The sequence below is a fragment of the Choloepus didactylus genome, chromosome 15 (assembly GCF_015220235.1).
Source record: "Choloepus didactylus isolate mChoDid1 chromosome 15, mChoDid1.pri, whole genome shotgun sequence".
Taxonomy (NCBI): Eukaryota; Metazoa; Chordata; class Mammalia; order Pilosa; family Megalonychidae; genus Choloepus; species Choloepus didactylus.
Window position 1 is genome coordinate 75,975,945 of NC_051321.1, and position 24,052 is coordinate 75,999,996.

The window sequence follows — 24,052 nt, forward strand, 5'->3', positions numbered from 1 at the left end:
TAGACATAGATTTATTAGGACTTACGAGAAGGAGCAAGTGGTGGCTGTCCGGAGGGCTAGGACTCTGCAAAGGGTATGGAGTACAAGGGGCAATACGTATATGATTTTAGAACAAAGACATTCCATATAGTATGAGGACACTGGGCCTCTAGTATAATCATTAAAGGTTCCTAAGACCTGATGTTCTACTCAGATTAATGTTGAAGACTAAGATACAATCAGTGCCCTTCTGCTCATGTACATTTACACCCGTGATTACATTCTTTTCCCTCTGGGGAGGTTGTTTTCTTTCTTGACCTTTGTCCTGGTCACACAGGCTGCTACATGCTTGGGGCTCCACTCCTATTTAGGAGGGGGCCCGGGCTCTGGGCTGCCACAGGCTGTATGAAAAACAAACATTTCTAGGAAATTGCAAAGGATCAATGGTTTCTCAAAAAGAAGCTGAAAAACTGAGCAAGGTAATGACCAGGGAAGAAATTGAGGCCCTGGCCAAATATCTAACTGAACATTCTTATAGTGTTTTAAATTTTTTTCTATATAAAATGTCTGAATGTCTGACTTTTGGGCTTCTGAATTTCAATGCTGTCTTTTATTCCTTTTCACATATCTAACAGCTTGAAAGACTCATAAAGGGAAGTTCATGGAAATTTGGCTCATCTAATTACATCAAATTGAATTGAACTGCATGTGGTCAGACAAAGAATATTTTTCTCCTAAATAATGAATCATAACTTTAATAAGTAGAACTGTGAATGAAAATAGTAATTCAAGCTTTAGTGTATTCAATGGATTTTATAGGTTCACATTCACATCATCTGCGAATAGTGGCAATTTTATTTCTATACAGTCCTCATACATTTATTTTTTCTTACTTTACCACATTGTCTGAGAACTGCAGTAAAATACTGAATCAGAGTAGTAGAGAAGTGGTCTTATTGTGTACATTTCCAAGTTTCACATTAGGTATGATGTGTGCCAACATATATTATCAATATCTGCCTAAGGAGTTCTCTTTTATTCAACTCCCCCCCTTCACATTTTAAAGCTTTTGACTATTTTTCTTTGTGATAATCATGTAATTTTCTCTTTTAATCTGTTTGTGGTCATTTATATTAATTGATTTTCTTCCATTAAAGAACCCTATGCTACTGGGATAACCCAACTAAGTTATGATATATCCTTTTTATATCTTGTTGAAGTTACCGATATTTTGATTAAGATTTTGGCATTTATTTTCATGAGTGAGATAGACCTCTAACAGTTTTCTTTCGTGGTACTATTTTTTAGGGGCTTGTATCATGTTATGCAGGCCTCAGAGAATAAATGAGGCACGCCACCTCTCCTGTAAAATTTTGTGTAAAATTACATTTATTCTATTATTGAGTATTGGTCGAAGTTCCCAATGAATCAGTCTGAGTCGGGTCTGATGTTTCCTTTATAGAAAGAATTTTGACTGCCGATTCCATGTCTTAAATACGTGTAAGACAACCATTTCCTTTGTGTCAGTTTTGGGAAGCTGAATTTTTCTAGAATATCTCCACTTCGTCTAAATTCCCAAATGTATTGCCATAAAATCTTTCCTAACATCTTAACTTTTTCAAACCTAGAGCATATGTAGTAACGCATTATTTTACGTGTTCTATATTTAATTTGAACCTTCGCTCTATTTTTATCTTGATTTATTTTGCCAGAGGTTCGTCTTAACAAAGAACCAGCATTTGGGGAAAGGCAGAGGGCCTTCAAGTTCCTTGTGGGCGGGACTTCCGCGGACTGGGGGCGGTGCCGAAGGACCTGGGCGGGGAGGGTTGGCGTCCCGGGGCGGACGTTTCCGAGGCGCTTTGCGAGGGCCCAGGCTTCCGGAAGTGGGTCCCGCACTGTCCCCCGGAAGCCTCTGCGCACTCCGGGCGGGCCCTGGCGCTGCGCCGGTCATCGCTGCCGCTCCGGACCAAACCCCGGAGCACACCAGTCAAAGCCAGAGCGGCGGCGGTCTGGCGGCCGGCACGCAGCGGGAGTCGCGGCTCAGGCCCGGCCTTCAAGTCATCCCGGATCCTCCGCCAGCACATCCCCAGCCATCGGGAAGGCCCTGGGGTCCCGCGGCGCCGGTCCTGTCGCTCTCCCACCTCTCGAGCCTCAGAACTGGAGACCTGGAGAACTGGAGACGTGCCAAGGACGAGGTGAGGGGCCTTGTAGGCCAGTTCCTTTCCGGCCGCTTCCGTTGTCTGGCGCCGCCTGGTGGCTGGCAGACAGAGTGGGGAAGAAGGTTCTGGAGCCAAAATCAGAATTTCGCCGTTGGGGAGGCCTAGGTCGGAGTTTAGTCTCTGGGAAGAAAGGTCTGAGTGTTGTTTCTGACGGGAGTGTTGGGACTCATTCTCTAGCAGGGGAAGTGGGGACGTGGTGCCTGTTCTAAAGGGACAGAGATCAGTGGCAGAACATCAGCCTGTGGCCTTGTTTGTGGCCAGAATACTCTAGAATCTGGCTGGCACTGAAAAAGTGATCACGTCTAATTGTAAAAATTAATGATGATTTTCCTAAAAAAAAAAAAGGTTTAGGAAAAAGCATTGTAAGATGCTTGAATAATGATCAAGTGCATCTTGAGACCACACCCTCACATCGCTAGAGTATTCTCTCTCTCTAACTGAAACTGGACCCCATTGTGAAATCAAACTCTGTCCCCAAATGAAGGGACTTGAAAGAAAAGGCCTGGAGAATGCATGAACTCTGCCCAAGTTGCAAAGAATAAGCTGCGGCATATGGAAACACAGCCACTGGTCTTTGGCATGTCCCGTGATGATGCTTCCTTGATGGCCATAAAGCACTGTGGCATCGTAGGCTGCTTTCTGGAGCAGGTTTGACTGTGCAGTCTGCAATTAAAGCTTTATTGCAGGGTGATTGTTCATTCTCAGAGATCTGGGATTAGAAGGGATTTGGGTGGTCCTGTGGAGCCTCTCTAATGAGCAGTGACTGCTAAGCCTCTCATGATATGTCTTCTGGAGCCTTCTAGTCCATAGTGTTGATTTACCAGACTGTGAGATATCACCCTTCTATTCGCATCAAAGAAAAATCTCGACTAGTGATTTGGCATAGAGAAGACATTTAGTTGTTCATAAACAGTATCTGGACCACGTGGATGTTTTGGTCACTTCTCTCTAGGTGTGGGCCTAGTGATGGAAGATAAAACTGAGACATCTCTCTTTCCTCACCTTGAATAGTAGAGATGTGCTTAGAAATGCTCAGCTACTGCTTCAAGAACACCATCCCAGCCAGCACTGGGAGGAAATTGGGTGCTGTTTTCACGTCTCTTTTGCCCATCTGGAGGGAGGGTTAGATTATTATACCCCTCACTGATGTGGGGAAAATCTGGGATGTCCTTGTTCCCTGAACTAAAATGCTATGCCTTATATTGGCCCTGAGACTGGATTGTACTCCACGTTTAATAGAAAAATAGCTTTTGATCTTTGACAACCAAATCTAGGGAGGTCTTTATTTTACCTCCTTTTATCCTTTTTTTTTCCCCAACAGTACAAATAAAGTGCTCCTCAAAGATGAAAAAATCACTTGGGCAGATTCCCTCTTTTCCTCTATGTATAAGAAACATTCTGAGCCTTTCTCTCATTAGTTAGTCCGTTAGAGTTTCCCTCAATGTCTGCACATTATATGAGCAAACATCTGCCTGTGTTCTCAGTTTGATGGATCTTGTCCTGATACCTCCTTAGGCTTCAAGCATGAGAGAATAAGTCTCTTGGGAGCATTTCATTTAGGAAATGGATTTCAGGCCCTTCTAAATTTCAGAAAAATTTTAATTCAATTGAAAATGGGGGCGGGGGAGGCTGCAAATGCAATGATAAATGTATTTCTGGGAATGTTGAGAAAAATTGCTGAAAAATAAAAACTTAATTCTGGGGATAGAGTATGACAATAACAAAAGCAAATTTGTATATCTGTCACCTTAGTCTAAATTGTGCATGGTAACAAAAGACCTCGAAACACTAATAGCTTACCCCAACAAAAGGTTATTTCTCACTCATCTTTTTGGGATTCTAGTTAATGGTGTTACTTCTGTATGGGACATAGACATCTCACCATCTGTTTGTGCCACAATGGCACAAATAGATGGTGAATTCTGTTCAGTGATGGCATGCATGCCTTCATGAAATCCACTCCATTTCATTAGCTGAGAGAAAGCCTGAAATCAACACATTGGAGAGGGTAGCCCTTTTGGAGGACATGGCCCAATTTGGCTGGTCCCATGAGGATAGGCAAGAAATATTTGGCTTTTATAAAATATATTTTGTCTCATCTATTTGGTCAAAATTATTAACTTCCATAGTACACAAAATAATCTTACCCTTCTCTACCAGGTACTAAATGAAAGCTCTTTCCAAACACAGTTTAGGCCGAAAACCAGAGCTTCCATAACATACTCAAAGCATCTGGCAGATTCTAATGGACCTCTTTTTCATGCAGATATTCAGGGGAAGAAACCCACATTATCTAAGTCACTCTGATTTGACACAGTTGGAGCAGGAACTGTATTACTGTAATAAATATTCTCTTTTATGATATAGAAGAAGAGGTGTAGGACACAGCATCAACTGGGCCAAAGTAATACCAAGATGCAGCTGGGAAGGATTTGTGGATATTTGTTCCCTGTAGCTGAGGTGGCTTTCCCTCCCAGTTAGGTCAGATTCTACTTGGACAAGTTGCTCAGAGTTGATTTTTCATTTTCCCTTATATGGCTTGGTCTCATTTTTAGGACATTGATTCTCTTAGGGGTTTTCCATCAGGGTAGTAGCCTTCTGGTCCAGAAAGCATTATTATTATGCAAACAAGGATGTGACTTTTCTGGTAATAATACACACCCACAAACAAGCACAAATAAAGTCCAATTAATCTATCTGATTGCATTTAATTCCAGGAGCAATTAGCACCTCCCCCAAATCATTCTAGCCTTGTTTTCTGTATCTCATCTTAATTAACATATCAGTTGACAGTGGCAAAGCACATGCCTTTTTTCCTATCCTGAAATAATTGGTAGAAGTTTTAATCTAACCATTGCTTTAAACCAAAGATGTGACAGCCAGAATCCATGTTTGATTTATGGTTAAAAAAAAAAAAATGTGGGTGTGTATATATATATTTGTTGTTGTTGGTAGAAAGTGGGCCTCTAGGTTTCTATTTCCTGGTTTAAAATGAGATAAAAATCTATCTGTAGGCCTTACCTTGTTTTTCTCACCTTTCCTCCATCCTGGAGGAGGAACACATTCCTTTCCAAGCTCTTTCTTTCTTGATATTCCCTAATAATAGCAGCAGGTGAGTGGTGATCATGATACTTTGTTTTCATTATTTCAAGGCACAATTGGGTTTGTTCCTTTTCTGCTCTTGTAGGGTTATCACGTCTGACATAAGTTGACCAAAAAATTTGCAGTGGTATAAGATGGACTACTATCTTTCTAAAACTTAATGTACTCTTTCTAAAATTTAATGAAACTTTGCGTCACCCATGGTCTGTCCCCTGAGACATAACCACATCCACATTTTTTTCCTATTATGTCATCATTTCCAAATAAACTGTTTGATGATTGCTTCAGTCAGAATTAAACCAGGAAAACAAAACCAGACGCTTTTGAGAGATTTATGGCAAGGAATTGGTTTATGTGATTGTGAAGGCTGATTAGGCAAGTCTAAAATCTGTAGGTCAGTCTGGAGTCCTTGGGCATTAGCTGAAGCAACTCCCCACAGGCTGAATAACTTGTTTTTCAGAGAAGCCTCAGCTCTACTCTTATGTCCTCCTTTCACCTGATTGAATCAGGCCCCACTAGATTATTTAGAATAATACCCTTTACCTAAAGTCAAGTGATTATGATCTTAATTACATCTTCACAGTATCTTCTTAGCAACACCTAGATAAGAGTTTGATTGAATAACTAGGGAGCACAGTCTAACTAAGTTGACACATAAATTGAACATGACATGATGGAAACAAATATGTTTAAGAAAAAGCTGAGGAAAACGTGAATGTTCCAATTTGGGTATGTCTTTATATATTAAATGATACTACCAAGCAAAATAATTAAGAAGCGAGTACTTAAAAGAGAACAAAATGCTTATATATGTATAAACTAGAGCACACAGAAACAAAGTCATATTTGTAACGATATGGAGAATGCAAAATTACCTAGTAGACTCTGTCCTTCCCCTTAAACTTCTACTTAATCTGATTACTTTAAGATTCTTTCTAAAGGTGTGAAATAGTTCATGAAGGGATTAATTGGAAAGGTATTTAAGAAATGGGTGGGACACCCTTGGTTGTGATAATGCCTGCATCTGTGGTTACTGCTCCATCAGTTACTAATCTCTGTGGAATCCAGGTGACTCTTTCCAAGGTGGATTTTGACCAGCACAAGTGGTAAGTTTCCATCAAGTTCCTTGCTGTGGTTTTGATAATGCCAAATGCCTTGTGTATTTTCCAGAGATTATGAAAGTTTAAATCAAAACCATGATTGGAGGGACAGATTGTAGGCGGGGCTCTTTTTCAGTGATAAAATTAGGTCAAAGCATTGAGGGTTGCTTTGAAACACCATACTTGAATTTCAGAATTAAGATGGCAGCCACGAGTCCCATAAATGGTTTGTCTTCTGAAAATTTTAGAGTTAATGCTTTAGATGGAGTGAAAAAATATGGGATATCTAATGCGTGATATTTTACTGAAATATATTATTTATTCCAAACTCTCAACTTTATTTTATTTAATCCATTTTTTTTTCATTAATTTTATTTGTTTCATTTATCTTCATTTATTTTCTTCATCTGTATTGTTTCCTATTTTCTTTGCGTGCAATTTTGTGGTTTCTCTATAAATTTTTGCTTTGGATACTTGTTATCAGTGATTATCATCCTTTCTAATATATTTGTTTACAACCATAAGTGTCCAATTTAGCATGTCTTTATTGCTACCTATAAAGTAAAAATATATACTAATCATTGTGCTTAGAGACTTTCAATCTAATAAACATAAGGTTTGCTCAGGCCTCAATTTTTAATACAAAACATATTCTTCATACCCCCCTTTCCCCTTTGTGTCTTTCAGATACACTACAAAGAGAAGCCCGGCGACGGAGGATTGTTTTGAACCGGAGTCAAAAGGATCTCCTCGAAGCATGCTTTAAGTGGAACCCTTACCCTGGTATAGCTACCAGGGAACAGCTAGCCAAAGATACTGGTATCCCGGAGCCTAGAATTCAGGTGGGTATTAGGTTTCTGTTTCACTCTCTCTCAGAGCCCAGTAAGGAGCATGGCAATGCTGAGTGCTGTCTAGCAATTCTCTTATGGCTGGCATTTTATTTAGAAGGTTTCTCCTGTTATAGAATGTTAAAAATAAAATAAAAACAGAAGCTCTGTTTATACCTTTTGACAATGGTGAACTATTGACTGGTGTATTCACTGATGGGGGAAGGAGAATATACAGGCTCCAGCTTGTGACATTGGAGAATTTGATAAATGGGATTGCTATGCTAATGATATGAGGTCATTAATTATTTGAATATATACAACAGAATAATGATTAATATTTAATTATTATGTGGGAAGTTTGTGGTGAGAACTCATGAAAATTTCCAATTTTTAAGAAAATAAATGTTTCAAATGTGTTTTATACGTAAGACTGTTTGAAGCCAAGTCCCATATTGAATTATATTGGATAGAATAACTGACATAAAATCTGAAACTCAGTTATCAAAAGAATGACTAGAAAAAACCAGAATTTTACCGGAAGCAGTACTGGATAGTCAAAGAACAAGTAAAAATGACTTTTTATAGGACAGTAATGAGTTTAGGGTTTTGTGTCAAATACTCTACTTTCTGGGCATAAGGGCCTCAGTCTAAGCAAATATTGGGGAGGTAAAATTTTTCTTTTCTCTTCATGCGTCTTTCTGGGTGGTGTAGATGGGATTTAAACAAATCCCATTTGAAAGTGTGTCCTGAGGGAAGACTTGGTGACTGGCTTGCTGAGAGATACTGAGCCATCAAGTGATTGAGAGGGAGAAAAGTCCAGGAAACAGTCTACTATGAGGGTAGCTATGCCATTGTGTTCACTAATTTATTCATTAGTTCAAGTTTGTATCTGTTTTTAAACCTTTGTCTTTGAAAATATTTGAATAATTAATACAGAGAACAAATAAACACTTGTAGCAAAATGTCTTGGATTTAAGAGTGGCTCAAACAGATACTGGTTATCATTAAGAACAGATATTGATTATCATTATGGTTATAAGTGTTATGAATTATCAAATTATCCACATAAAACACTCAGAAATTATTAGAAAGTATGGCACTATTCTGGCTCCAGGAATGAGGAGCCAAGAACATTATTTATTTGGTTATGTAGTCACAATAGCTTCAAAACTATATATTCAGGTCCCTAGGAATCTTCTTATCTTTTAGTTTGTTCTATAAACTATGAAATGAGGTCAGGGTGAATGAGTGTTAGCCCAGTAGTTTGTGATGGCCAATTCTGCCTCCTGGACTGAGGAATTAAAAACAAAATTTTTTTTCTTTTAAGTTATTTTTTATTGTGGTAATATATATACAACATATAATTTCCCGTTTTAACCATTTTCAAATTCACATTTCAGTGGTATTAATTAACAATATTGTGCCACTATCACCAAAACTTTTCCATTACCTCACACAGGAACTCTGTACCCATTAAGCATTAACTCCCCGTTTCTCTTCACTTCTGGCCCCTGGTTCACTGTAATCTACTTTCTCACTCCAAGAATTTGGTGTTTTAGTTATTTAATAGGGTGAAATTATACAATACCTATTCTTTTGTATTTGGCTTATTTCATTCAACATGTCAAGTTCATCTGTGTTGTAGCATGTATTAAACTTCATTTTTACAGATGAATAATATTCCACTGTTACGTATAAGCCAGTTTTGTTTATTCATTCATCCATGATGGACCCTTGGGTTGCTTCTGTATTTTGGCTATTGTGAATGCTGATATTACATTGGTGTACAAATATGTGTTCCAGTCCCAGCTTTCATTTCTTTTTGGGTATATACCTAGAAGTGGAATTGCTAGGTCATATGGTAATTTTATGTTTAACTTTTTGAGGAATCACCAAACTGTTTTCCACAGAGGCGGCACCATTTTATATTCCCACCAACAGTGTACGAGGATTCCTATTTCTCGGCTTTGTTGCCAGCACTTTATTTTCCATTTTTTAAATCATATTCTTCCTAATGGGTGTGAAGGGGTATCTCCTTGCCTTGTATGTCAAGAGATTAATTCCATGTTTATTGTGTGTTATGAGATGGTGCTGGCTGTGAGAATCTGTCAGGGATAAAGAAGAACTTGCAGACTTTGACCTTTCCCTAACTGAGAGAGGGAGAGGTGGGGAGAGAGATGGAGAGAGATAAATGTCCTTTTGGAGACCAATTTCCTTTAAATCAGGAAATTTAGTTTGGGTAGAATGTGAGGCTGATGGAAAAAGAAATGCTGATTTGAGTTGGTACAGATTGTGTGCTATCCTGAATTTCAGGCTAATACTTTGAGATAATAACGTTATTCCTAGGATAACACATTGCCTTTCTCTTGTGGATAATTCCTCCAAGAAATGATGGCTAAATCAGTTTTTTAAATTGGATTTGATATTTGGAATGATGTAGACTGAGCTGCATGATTTTTGCATCTTCTTTTCCTGTTTAGGTTTGGTTTCAAAACCACAGAACGAGACAATTAAAGGCCCAGCGACTGAAGTCTAGAAGGTCCGTAGGAGAGCAAACCCAGGTTCAGGATCAGCCTTTGCTAAAGACTCAAGGTGAAAACCTACCAGTCCAAATACAAGTTCGTCAGTGGATCCCATTGACATTGTAAACCACTCTGCATGTTGTGCCCTAATTCTCCGCAAAGAGTGCTTAGGATAACAATAAAATATAGCTTTTTCTGGCTGTTTTAGTGTCAGAGATGTAAACATTGTCCCATTATTTGGCTGGGGAAAGTAGGTTCTTAGCAAGGAAAGAGGCTTTAGACATTTTTGTCCTGCTACAACTAGGAGTGTAGCCTCCTCCCTTCTATTACTATAAGGATTTAATCCCAAGGTCAGGATTAGTCTGTGAGTTACTTGGGAGGGATTCAGAGGGAGTAAAGGTGATGAGAATGATATTCAAAAAATTTGTGCTTAGGGATTAAATGTGAAAACTAGCCTAAAAGCCTTCTTTTGTTCCTGTATTCTCCCTCAGAATATTTAGGGGCAGGACACAGAAGAAACCGGTTATACCTGACAAGATCTCAAATCAGTGTCCTAGTTCAAGCCTTTGAGAAGAACCAGTTCCCTGGTATTGCTACTAGGGAAGAACTGGCTAAAGAAACAGGCATTCCAGAATCAAGAATTCAGGTAAGTTCTATGTCTGTAGCACCAAATTTGTCACACCTGGTAGTGGTAGTGGTATTGTCTCCTGAATTTTGCTGAGAATATTTGGGCTGTTTTTGGTTATCTCAGTGATCCAGGGCAAAGTTTTGGAATGTTAAACACCCAGCATTGCAAGTACAGCCTTACAAAAGGAAGAGGTTTTTCATACCTATCTGCCAGTAATTTATGCATTTAGAAACAATAGGAGGCAGAAGTGAAAAATAAATCTTAAAGCTGGTATCTATTTTAAAAACACACTCTTTGCCAGTGTTTCTAAATCTTGGCAGTGTTATCATTTTCACCAGATAGTTCTTTGTTGTTTAGTTTCCTAGGCTGCTTGAAGCACATGGCATGAAATAGTTGAACTCAAACAATGGGAATTTATTCACTGTGATTAGAATCTGGGAAAATGTCCAAATCAAGGCATCATCAAGGCAATGCTTTCTTCCCAAAGACCAGCTGCCTATGATCCTTGGCTCCTCTGCCATATGAAAAGGCACATGTGCCTTCTCTTCTGGGCTTCCTTGATTTTAGCCTCTTGCTTCCTTGGCTTTCTCTTTCCCTGGCTGTACTCATCCTATTTATAAAGAGTCCAGTAATAGGATTAAGACCCATTGTGAATGAGGTGGGTCACACCCTAACTGAATAACCACATCGAAAGGTCCTACTTACAAGGGGTTCACACCCACAGGAATGGGTTAGATTTAAGAACATGTTTTTCTGGGGTACATACAGCTTCAAACCACATTTGTTTTGAGGGCTTGTTCTGTGCATGGTAGGATGTTTATCAGCATCCCAGGCCTTGATCTACTAGATTACAGTAGAGCCCATGCTCCCAACCCCTAAGTTTTGATAACTGATGAAAGTCTACAGACATTGCCCGTTGTACTTGGTTGAGGACCAAAATTGCCATCACTGAGTACCGTCATCTCTGTTTATTAAATGCTCATGACTATGAAGCATGTTCATAGAGAAATGTTCACAAAAGCTCTCTTTATTGTGTTGATAAACCTATGAACAGATTTATACAGTTGTATCTTAGTCACATATTCTTTCAACTTGTTGGCAAGGAATAAAAAGTATCAACCCTTTCAATACTGATTGTTTGTATATCCAGATTAGAGGGTAAATTCTAGAGACTATGCTTTTTTAGTCAGAGTTTCCAGTTCATCTATAATTGATAGCTGAGTATGTCATGAACTCAGTTTGGTTTGTGTGTGTTTATACACACAAAAATACATATATACATATAGGTAAATATGTGTGTATGTATATAAATAGAACACATGGACCAGATAAATTAATTTTAACTCCCAAACCAGTGAAGAACATCTGTACCAGAGATGGTGATTTTTATTTGATGACAGGAATTACTAAGAGGGGAAAATTTTTGAGTAATGAATGCTTGTGTACATGGAGATTTTTGGGATGGGGCCGGTGGATTTCTAAATATATGCCCTACATTACAAAATGAGGGTAATAATAAAATTAAAGAAAAATGAAGAGAAAGAGAAATGCTGAACAGAGTGATACAGGCCCTGAATTCTCGGAAATCAGTTTAGAAACTATACCAGGCCAAGAGTAAATAGTTGGCCTAATTTGGACATATTTTAAAAAAGACCAAATGATATATTTTGAATTATCCTGAGAATTAGGCCTTACAGAAATAGCCCCTTTGCTTTACAGTTTATGAGAAATAGAACTGGAATTCCATGTCTTCTGATGTCCATATTTCCCTACTCCCCACTCAGATATGGTTTCAGAACCGAAGAGCACGGCACCAGAAGCGGAGCAAAGGGGCACCTGTGAATTCCTTGGCAGATGCCCCAGATGTGAGGAAAGAGCTGACTGTTCAGCAGCACCAAAATGACCCTTCTACTGTCCCAAGCAGGTCCCATGATATTCCTCCCTCTAATTCTTTCATTATCAACCAAAATTCTTGTCTTATACTCTACACATCCTTTGTTCCTTGGGATCCCTTTGCGGGTCATGCAAACCAGGCACCAACTATCTTGGTGGTCCAGCCCACCCAGACTGTGCAGGGGTTGGAGAACCCTCACCCACCTCTGACACCAGTGAATCAGCTGCCAACAGTACTGCCTCCAGAAAGGGAGTTCTTAGATACTGAGACTCCTTTATGTCCACAGGACCAAGGAAAATGCCAGGATCGCAGTGAGCCCATTGAACCCATTGACCTGGAAGTACTAGAGTCAAAGAATTATTTGCAGTTTAAACTTGATAGTAAAAAGCAGTGGAAGGATCTAAGTCATCAAGACATAACTTTCTTTATTGAATGGTGGGATGAGTGCTGCCAAGCTCTGATTGCAGAATGGGAGCCTCCTGAAGGGACACTCTGATATCCAGGACTCACTTGAGAGACCTGTGGCAGCGTTTGGCACAGTTAACCGACCAGCTGCACCGGCAATATCTAGAAGCATCAAGCCTTTAAATCAGCATCTGCCAACCACAGACTGACAGTAAGAGGTACAACCTTTTCTGAATTTGGATCTCCAGGAGCAGGACTCCAGCACCCAAACCACCCTTCAGCAAGGAAGATTTTCCAGCTCTGCTCCACATGCTGTGAAGCTCACCAGGGCCTCAGCTTCAAGAGGAGGAAGATGGCATTCTCACCACCCTAGCCCAGGCCTCTTTTCCTTTGATGCAGAATCAGTGGAATTTAAAGGATGGTGAACAAACAAGTTGTTCTGAAGCAAGACTAATTGCACAAGGAAGGACAAACCACTTAGAATTCAAGATGCAGATTTATACCCTGGCCCTAGGTGGCGCTTACCTTCTCTGTTCACTTCATTGAGTAAATGCCTGTCCTGAAGCTGCACACTACCTCTGGAGGCTCTGGAGGCTCCATGGGCACCAGGCAGTGGACATGGTTGCTGAATCCTTGATAAACAAAAGTATTTTCATGACAAACATGACCTCCTCCCTTTAACCATCATTTCTTTGGCAGTGTGGGTAATCCATGAACTGTAAATGAACTCATGGTAAAAGAAAAGGTCTACCTGCACTTCTTTCCATTCTGGCCACAGGAAAGTCAAACTTGAAATGGGGTTGATGTGTGGAAAATGAGGGTGTGCTATATTTCCTTATGATGTACATTCATAAAAATTGAATTTTTCCTTAGAGTGAGGGTTGGAATTGGGAACTGGAAACTACCTCAGTATCCAGCAATAAGAGAAAGATTAAACATAGTATGACGTATAATATTTTTTCCTTTGCCCATTTAAAACATACAGAAAATTGCAAGGAAAATTACAATAGTAACATCATATAATCCCAGAATAGTCTATTGATGTTACTATTTCCCATTTTTAGGTTTTTCAGGTGTTTTTGCCTGTATATTTATCTATACCCTTCCCAATTTTATAAAAAATTATACCTAAAAATTCTAGTTTGTCACCCTTATACTCAGTTTACTCCTTGGTTTTCAGTTGTAAAAATACAACATGGTGTAGCAGGCTGTATGGCATTTATATTGGTGTAATAAAAATATCTTTGAAAAATATTAATTCTGTATTATCAGTTTGCCTTCTGACTTGTCATACAATCCTTTAAGTAATTTGCTTTATCTCCTTTCTGCGTGAAGATGTAGGAATGAGGTACATATGCTTGCATCTAGTTCGTAACATATCTACAAAGATACAAGTTTTATACTACTACAAACAGTCATGCAGTGGGCATCCTTACAGGTGTCTCTGAGTGCCTCATGTGCAAGAGTTTCTTGAGGGTTATACACTGAAGCACAAGTGCCAGAATCTTCCAACCTCAGGATTTATTACCAAATTATGCTTAGTAGTGCTCTGTTCTTGCTTCTAACATGAGCTGTACATTCATTAATTACTGAGTAAATTGATAACACACACATGCAAACACACTTCTTAGTGGCAAAGATCTACCTGAAAAGAATTTGATATAATTTTTTTATACGTCTTTATTTTATTACTCATCTACCCATGCACTGGATAAAGGGGGTGTCAGTCCCAATGTTTTTACAATCACAGGGTCACAAGATAAAAGCTAAATAGTTACATGATCATTATCAAAGATCAAGGCTGTTGGATTACCATCAACAATACCAGGTATTTCCTTCTGGCTACTCTAATACACTAGAAACTAAGAAGTAATATCTATATAATGAGTTAGTAGTCATAACCATTTGTTAAATCCTAACTTCTGCGTTACAACAACTTCTCATTTGATCATTCTCTCAATCTTCAGGGATATCTGGGCAATGACCATTTCCAGGGGTGTTGCTGAAAAGGGGTGTTGACATTATGGGGTAGAGGAATGAAACTGGCTGATGTTCTTTGAGAGACTAGTACCTCTGGGTTTCAGGGCTTAATTGGCGTAGGAACAATCTGGAGCATTTAGGTTTCTGAATATTTTTTCAGTTTTACTTATTAAGTAAAACTTGAGATAGAACCCAGGGTATTCCTTAAGGTTTTCAGGAATATTGTTGGTTGTGGCTTGGCATACTATGGCGAATTGCAATATCTGGCTGAAGCTTGCATAAGAGTAACCTCCATAATGACTTATAATGACTTCTTGACTCTATTTGAAATCTTTTAGTCACTGAAACTATTTGTTTCATGTATTTTCCCCCTTTTGGTCAAGAAAGTATTGTCAGTCCACGATGCCAGGGCCAGGCTCATCCTGGGAGTCATTTCCCACATTGCTAGGACTTAAGAGCCCTGGGAGTCATGTCCCACCTAGGGGGAGGGTAGTGAGCTTATTTGCAGTTTGGCTTAGGCCACATCTGAGCAACAGAAGAGGTTCTCGGGGAGTGACTCTTAGGAACAATTTAAAGTAGGCTTAGTTCAGCCATTACAGAAACAAGTCTCATAAGGGCAAGCCTCAAGATGGAGGGCTTGGTTTAGTAAATTAGAGACCCTAAAGCTTATATCAGGAGTTCCGTAGGTGGAGAAGTTTAATAGTTCCACGTTTTTCTCCAGTCCATCAGACCTTGTGAATATATATATTTAATTTTCTGCCCCAAATACTCTGGAATATATTGGGGTATTACACTAACCTGTACAGAATAACAAGATCTCATTCCCTATTCTAGGTTCCATGTAATTAGGTTGTTTAAATAGCCTGACCAGACAGGTTAAATTAGATAGTATGCTACAGAGAATTTAAATTTTGGACAAAATAGACATCTCTTCTTTTGGTCTTACATAGATGTTGAAGTTTTAACATACAGACAATATCATAGACCATACAGAATTTGTCCTTTTGTTTCTGTCTTTTTTTGCTTATTTCGCTCAACAAGATTCATTCACCTTGTTGCATGTCTCACGACTTCATTCCCTTCTACAGCTGCACAATATTCCATCTTATGTATACACCACAATTCACCTTTCAGCTCATCAGTTGATGTACACTTGGGCTATCTCCATCCGTGGGCAGTCGTGAACAATGCCACCATAAACACTAGTGTACAAATGGCTGTTTGTGTCCCTGCTTTCAATTCTTTGGGTATATACATAGTAATGGGATTGCCAGGTAAAATGGCAACTCCATACCCAGCTTCCTGAGAAACTGCCACACTGCCCTCCAGAAGAGCTGCACGATTCCACTTCCCCCAGTGAATTAGGGGTCTCTAGGGAAGCAGAATTGACAGATGATATCTGTAAATATGAAATTTTATAAAAGTGTCTCATGCAACAGTGGAGATGCACGAGTCCAAATTCTGTAGGGCAGGCAGTGAGCTGGCAACTCTGATGAAGGTCTTCGATGAACTCCCCAGGAAAGGCTGGTTAGCTGAAGAAGTGAAAGTTCTCTCTTTTCTTCTTTAAAAGTCTTCAACTGGTTGGGTTATATCTAGCTGATTGAATTCTTATTGAGGAAGACACTCCCTTCATGAATGTATTCAGCCACAGCTGGAGTCAATTGACTGATGGTTTTATAAACCAGCTTTCTGGTTTATTAACCAGCCACAAATGTCCTTGCAGTAATGATTAGGCCAGTGCTTGCTTGAGCCTAACCATCACACCCACCAACAGTGAATATGGATACCTCTTTCTCCACATCGCCAGCACTTGTAGTTTTCTTTTTTTTTTTTTTTTAAACAGTGTTATTCATACACCATGCAATCCATCCGAAGTGTACAATCAGTGGCTCCTGGTATAATCACATAGTTATGCATTCATCATCACAATCTTTATGAGAACATTTCCATTTCTTCTGAAAAAAAAGGAGGGAAAATAAAAGAAAAAAAAACCCCATACCCCTCCCTTATATCCCTCTCTTATTTATATTTAGCTTTGGCATATTGCCTTTGTTAGAGTTAATAAAAGAATATTACAGTGTTACTGTTAATTGTATACAGTGTTAACTGTTAACTGTAGTATTAACTATATACAGTGTTACTGTTAACTAGAGTGTATACTGCAGTATTACTGTTAACTGTAGTGTGCAAATGTCTGTTTGTGTCCCTGCTTTCAGTTCCTCCGAGTATATGCTTTGTAATGGGATTGCTGGATCATACAGAAATTCTATACCCAGTGTTCTAGTTTACTAATGCTGCTGGAATGCAAAACACCAGAAATGGATTGGTTTTTATAAAAGGGGGTTTATTTGGTTACACAGTTAAAGTCTTAAGGCCATAAAGTGTCCATCAACAAAGGGTACCTTCACTGGAGGATGGCCAATGGTGTCTGGAAAACCTCCGTTAGCTGGTAAGGCACATGGCTGGCGTCTGCTTGATTCCAGGTTGCACCTCAAAATGGCATGCTCCAAAATGTCTGCATCAGCTTCCAATGGCCATCTTCAAAATGTCTGTCTCAGCTCCAGCTAGCTCCAGCTCCTTCTGTCTGAGCTTATATAGAGCTTCTGTAAACTAAACAAGCCCATGCTGAATGGGCGGGGCCATGTTTCCATGGAAATTATCCAATCAGAGTTATCACCTACAGTTGGGTGGGTCACATCTCCATAGACACTGAACCAATAGGTTCCAACCCAATCCACACTAATATGTCTGTCCCCACAAGAATGCATTAAAGAATATGGCTTTTTCTGGGGGACATAAATATACAAACCGGCATACCCAGCTTCCTGAGGAACTGCCAAACTGCCTTCTAGAGCGGTTGCACCATTCTATGTTCCCACCAACAGCGAATAAATGTACCTATTTCTCCACATCCTCTCCAGCACTTGTAATTTTCTATTTTTTTTTTAATGGCCATTCTAGTAGGTGTGAGATGATATCTCTTTGTGGTTTGGTTTGCATTTCCCTAATAGCTAGTGAAGTTGAGCATCTTTTCATACGCTTTTGAGCCATTTGTATTTCCTCCTTGGAAAGTGTGTATCTATGTCTTTTGTCCATTTTAAAATTAGGTTGTTTGTCTTTTTGTTGTTGAGCTGTAGGATATCTTTGTATATGCTGGATATTAAACCCTTTTCTGATATATGGTTTCCAAATACTGTCTCCCATTGAGTGGGCTGCCTTTTTACTTTCCTGACAAAGCCCTTTGATGCACGAAAAGTATTCAGTTTTGAGGAGATCCCATTAGTTCTGTTTTATTCTTTTCATGCTTTCAAATTCTTGTTTATGCTCACCCAGTGTCTTCTTAATACCCTTTATCTCTTTAGCCATATTTTCTTTCATCTCCTTGAACTGGTTTAGGAGATTTGTTTGAATATCTTTGATTAGTTATTCCAAATTCTCTATCTCCTCTGACTTTTCAATTTGTTCTTTGGGCCATGTTTTCCTGTTTCTCAGTATGGCTTGTAATTTTTTGCTGATATTTGGGCATCTGATTATCTTGATTGGTTTATTCTGAGGGTTGGTTTCTCTCTCTAGTATTTTGTTGCTGATTGGGTTTGTGTTAAGTTTCTTCTTTGACCCTTGGTTCATCACCATTTCCCAGCCAAAACAGGGCTAGGGACCTATGCTGGGGGGCAGGCCAGTTCCAAAGGGCCCTGGGGAGAGGGTTAGGAAAGATGGCAAACAGCCTTTATTTCAGCTCCCCGGGGTGCACTTTCCTGGCTTGCCCAGCAGATGGTGCTCTTTACCAAGAAGACTTTTTGATGGCTCCCCAAAGGTGTATTATCCTGGCCTGCCCAGCAGATGGCACTCTTTGGCAGCCTACTCCCTGCAGCCCTAAGAAGGTAGGGTATTTTTAGCCCTCTGGCAGTTCTGCCTTTGGGGATTGTGGTGGTGGAAACAATGGCCCAGGTGGCACCTGTCCAGGCTGGGCTAAAGCAGTGGGACCCAGTGGTCTAAATTCACCAGCTAATAAGTACTGGGTCATGTCCTCTTCTGTTCCTGGGGAGGGGGTCTTCTGTGGCCCTTCCAGTCCACAGCAGCCCACCAGGCAGGGACTGGCCAATCTAAGGCTGCTTGTCTCAAGGGTTGGAGATGGGCACCAGGACCATTGACCACAGGAATTATTCAGAGTTTTTCATCACAGTTTCTCAGTTGCTTAGTCCTACTTTCCATGGATGCTGTGCAATACTCTACTGGTCCTTGGAGCCCCAGAATAGATGTTTTGGACAGTTTCTGCCAGTCCATTAGCTGTTTTTGGGAGAGAGGTCAGCCCTGCAACTCCCTATTCTGCCATCTTCCCAGAAAGTCCATTGTGCATTTTCTTTTTAATTTGCCTCGAGGTATTTTCTAATTTCTCTTGTGGTTTCTTTTGAACCATTGGTTGTCTAAGAGTGTATTGTGAATATTCATGTATTTATAAATTTTACAATTTTCCTTCTGCTATATATTTCTAGCTTCAATTGATTGTGGTCAGAGAAGATACTTTGTATGATTCCATTGTTTTTTTAATTTATTGAGACTTTTTTGTGAACTAGCATATGGTCTATCTGGAGAATGACAGATGTGCATTTGAGAAGAATGTATATCCCTCTGTCACTGATGAAGTGCTCTGTATATATCTGTTAGACAGTTAGTTTATAGTATTGTTCAAGTTCTCTGTTTCCTTATTGATCTTCTGTCTTCTGTTCATTATGGAAAGCGGTGTATGGAAATCTCCTACTATTAATGTAGAACTATCTATTTATGTCTTAAATTCTGTTAATATTTGTGTCATATATTTTGGAGATCTGATATTACATGCATATATGTTTTTTAAATTCAATTTTATTGATATATATTCACATACCATACAGTCATCCATGGTGTACAATCAGTTGTTAACAGTACCATTATATAGTTGTGCATTCATCACCACAAGCAATTTTTGAATATTTTCATTACCACACACAAAAAAGAATAAGAATACAAGTTAAAGTGGAAAAGAACACCCAAAAAATCCCATACCCCCCATCTCTCCCTATTATTCATTTACTTTTTGTCCTTATTTTTATATTCATCTGTCCATACACTGTATAAAGAGATTGGGAACCACAAAGTTTCCACAATCACATGGTCACACAGTGTAAGCTATGTAGTTATAAAATCATCTTCAAGAATAAAGGCTACTGGGTTTCAGTTCAACAGTTTCAGGTATTTCCTTCTAGCTATTCCAATACACTAAAAACTAAATAAGTATATCTATATAATGCATAAGCATAACCTCCAGAATGATCTCTCAACTCTATCTGAGATCTCTTAGCCACTGAAACTTTATTTTGTTTCCTTCCTCTTCCCCCTTTTGGTCCAAGAAGGCTTTCTCAATCCCATGATGCCAGGGCCAAGCTCATCCCTGGGAGTCATATGCCACATTGCCAGGGAGATATATACCCCTGGGAGTCATGTCCCACATAGGAGGGAGAGCAGTGAGTTTACCTGCAGTGTTGGCTTAAAGAGAGAGGTCACATCTGAGCAACAAAGGAGGTTCTCTGGGGGTGACACTTAGGTACAATTTTAAGTAGGTATAGCCTCTTCTCTGCAACAATAGGCTTCATAAGGGCAAGCTCCAAGATCAAGGGCTCGGCTTTCTAAATTGGTAGCCCCCAATGCTTATAAGAGTATCATTAATTCTCCAGATGGGGAAATTTAATATTCCCACATTTCCCCCCAGTCCCTCAAGGGAGCTTTGCATATACATCTTTATTCTCTGCTGACATTACACTGGGATGTATTGGGGCTTCACACTAACCTGTACAAACCAACCAGATTTCACTCCCTATTCAACATTCCATGCAATTATGTTGTTTGAATAAACTGTACAAGTTAAATTATATAGTGTGTTATAAATAATATAGATTTTGCACCTAATAAACATCTCTTCCTTTGGCCTCACACAGAAGTTGAAGTTTTACAAACACTGTCAATATCATCCTTTACCCTTTAGTCTAATTTACCTTAGTCCTAAACAAGTCCATTTCATTCATATCTCTAATTGAAGTCTGATGTCTTTTTTCAGACTCCTTAACATTTGCTGTATGGGATAATGCTGACATTCAATGCTGCCAGACTCTGGCTCTGAATCTCAGGTGTCACCCAGATACCCAGAGTTCCAGGGTCTGACCAGATTATACCCAAAGGGTTCAGCATCTCAGAATTTAGAAATAACCATTACAACTCAGAAATAGATGTAATTGCTGTAAAAGCTTACAATCTAGGAACCTTTACAAAAGCCTTCCCCTGATAATCCATGCTCTCAGACTCAATTCTTGGAGCTTGCACATTATAGTTAGTTCATATTAGTGAGGCATTATAATGTTTTTCTTTTCATTTCTGGTTTATTTCACTAAACATACTGTCCTCAATGTCCATTCACCTCACCACTTAACTCCTTGTAGCAGCTCAATTATCCATTGAATGTAGACACCACAGTTTGCCATTCTGCTCATCAGTTGGTATACCCTTAGACCACCTCCATCTACTGAAAAATTGTGAATACTGACACCATTCACCCCACGTGTCCATTCATGTCCCTGTTTTCAGTTCCTCCAAGTATATTCCCAATAACCAAGTTGCAGGACCATAAGGCAACCCCATGCTTAGCTTTCTGTGGAACCACCACACTGCCCTCCAGGTGGGCTGCACTATTTTTCTTCCCCACCAATGGTGATTTGGTACATCCCTTTCTCCAGCACTTGTAGCCCTCTGTTTATTTATTTTTTTTTTTCCTTTTATATATATGAGTCATGTTTTCAACTTAATAAAAGTTTCACTTTAACAGAATAACCTAAGCAAGCTAAACAAATTCCAGCCAAAATTAATAGTTAAAAAACACCAATTCTGTAATATCAAGGCTGGCTACTGCACAAATTCATTTTAGTTATTAAAAAAATACATCCATATTTATACATTGTCATTTCATATTTCCTGACTGATTCTATACTTCAGAAAGCCCTCTGATTTAGGTAGCAATCATTTGGCTACGTGTACTTAAAGCATATATTCATGAAAAAGGGATTTTTTTTGTGGGTAGGCAATAATATGTAACGATCAATTTGCTCTTTAGTTTTACCAATCAGAATATGAAAATGCTACATCATTATGATGAAATTCCCTCATTTAAATACATAAAACAAATAAGCCAAAATATAGAAATAATGTATTTCCTTTATAATACCATAAGGTTTTGAGCCTTTGAAGAGTAAAGCCTTAATTAAGTTCAAATGAAACACGCAGTGTATAATTTATATAAAGTAACACCCTTATTTTTTTAACTTTATTATGCTTCAAACATTCTCTAATCATTGCACATTTATTTCAATAAACGCTATATTTTGTGAGTTGCTTTTTTAAATCAGAAGTAATAATCTTACAAATCTCCATATATAATGGTACCAAAAAAAAAATTGTTCAAGGTTTCTTGAATAATTCTAAGTAGAAGAATATGCTTAAGAGCTGGCATTTGGCATAAGCACAAGAAAGGTAAGCATCTCTTGACTTAAAAAATAGGACACATTTTAATGAAAAAAAGTCAAGGATTGAAGGAAGGAGAAAATTTTCCAAACAGCAGCTGGTACTTTCTTCACAATTTGTACCATTTGTGCAAATACATCATTAAGTAAATACTCCTATGATATTTACAAAGTAGAGGTAAGAGGAAAAAACCTTCTAACGTATCAGGGCTTTTCATTTTTTCTCTCTCAATCTTTGGGATGTATCAGTCTACAGAGGAACTAAAAATGTGATTCTAGTCAACTACACAATGAAGTATACCTTTATGCCATGACACAATTCAAACTAATGTTGAAAGCTTATCAATTAAGTCATCAATAGTGTAAACAAGAAGTTGAATGTCCGCTTTTTCTTTCATTCGGTGATCGCTATGTTTTCGAAGGATGACATCAACATCTGTGCTGATTACTCGGTCAGCAACATGTATGGATGTATGCCAAGGGACAATGTCATCCTTCATGCCATGGAGCAATCTCACAGGGCAGTTCACAGGAATAGGGCTATGTAACAAGCAGTGATGCTCAGCTTCTTTAATGAAACTGTACTGGATGTGATAAGCTCCTTCTTCAGCGTATTTTGATGGCATTAACCACTCGCCTTTCATCTCTACTTCCTTTTTTACCTCAACAGAAAGCTGATTAAACTGTGTCACCAGATCATCTGCAGCTGTAGCTACACCAACAAGAGCAACAACTTTTTCTGGCCGGGCAATTGCAGCATGAAGCATAAGCCAACCACCTAGGCTAGATCCAACTAGTATCTGTGGTCCTTCAGCTAAATCATCAATTATAGAAAGAACATCTTTTCTCCATTTCCCTATTGTGCATTCTTTTAAGTTACCATCTGAACTTCCAACTCCTGAGTAATCAAACCTTATAAAGGCGTGACCTAGAGATTTGCAAAATTCCTCAACAGCCAAGGCTTTTGTACCATTCATATGAGACAGATAGCCAGGGATGAAGATAACTCCTGGATTTTTGCCTTTTAGGCGCTTGTAAGCCAGGTTTGGAAGGTCTGGTCGACTAAGGAAAGAAAGTGATGTCTTCTGTCTGCAAGCTGGGAGCCACCGCGGCACACGGAGGCCACAGTGGGGAGCGAGGGAGACGGCCATCCATCCCGAGATCCTCCAAAGGACCCAAGCTGCCAAAGCAGTTAAACCCACACCCGCCATACTCCCAGCTGCCCCTCTGTTTATTTTTTAGATGGTTTTATTCACACACTATACATTCCATCCTAAGTAAACAAACAATGGTTCCCTGTATAATCACATCATTATGCATTCACCACTACTATCTATATAAGGACATTTCCATTTCTTCCACAAAGAAAGAGGAAGAGGCAAAAAAAGAAAAAAAAAAGAAAAAGAAAAAGAAAAAAATGACAAGTAAAAAGCAACAAAAGAGAAAATAAAATTAAAATAAAATACAATAAGAAAAGTCAGACAACACCAATGCCAAGAATTCCTTATCCCTCCCTTGTAGCCCCCTCTTACAGACATTTAGCTTTAGTATATTGCCTTTGTTACAATTAATTGAAGTATACAGTGTTACTGTTAACTATAGACTCTAGTTTGCATTGATTGTATTTTTTCCCCAATACCACCCCATTTTTAACACCTTGCAAAGTTGGCATTCATTTGTTCTCCCTCATGTAAACACATATTTATACATTTAACCACAATCATTGACCTCTCTAGGTTTCACTAAATTATACAGCCCCAGTCTTTACCTTCTATCTTTCTTTCTGGTGTCCCACATGCCCCTAATCTTTCTCTTTCAACCATATTCACATTCATCTTTGTTCAGTGTA

General features: G+C 39.0%; 2 protein-coding genes across 2 annotated transcripts; one reads left to right on the forward strand and one right to left on the reverse strand.

Moving 5' to 3' along the window:
- Positions 1-1,687: 1,687 nt before the first annotated feature.
- LOC119510569 (double homeobox protein B-like) lies at positions 1,688-13,933 on the forward strand (the record flags this gene model as incomplete). Its single annotated transcript, XM_037804971.1, has 5 exons — positions 1,688-2,174; positions 7,088-7,242; positions 9,711-9,822; positions 10,244-10,398; positions 12,165-13,933. Coding segments are annotated over 5 exons (1,515 nt in total), but the record flags the coding sequence as incomplete, so codon positions are not given.
- Positions 13,934-22,243: 8,310 nt separating this feature from the next.
- Positions 22,244-23,391, reverse strand: LOC119510500 (mycophenolic acid acyl-glucuronide esterase, mitochondrial). The gene has a single exon (XM_037804836.1). The coding sequence runs from the start codon at positions 23,352-23,354 to the stop codon at positions 22,524-22,526; it is 831 nt and encodes a 276-aa protein (XP_037660764.1). The 5' UTR covers positions 23,355-23,391; the 3' UTR covers positions 22,244-22,523.
- Between the last annotated feature and the right edge of the window lie 661 nt (positions 23,392-24,052).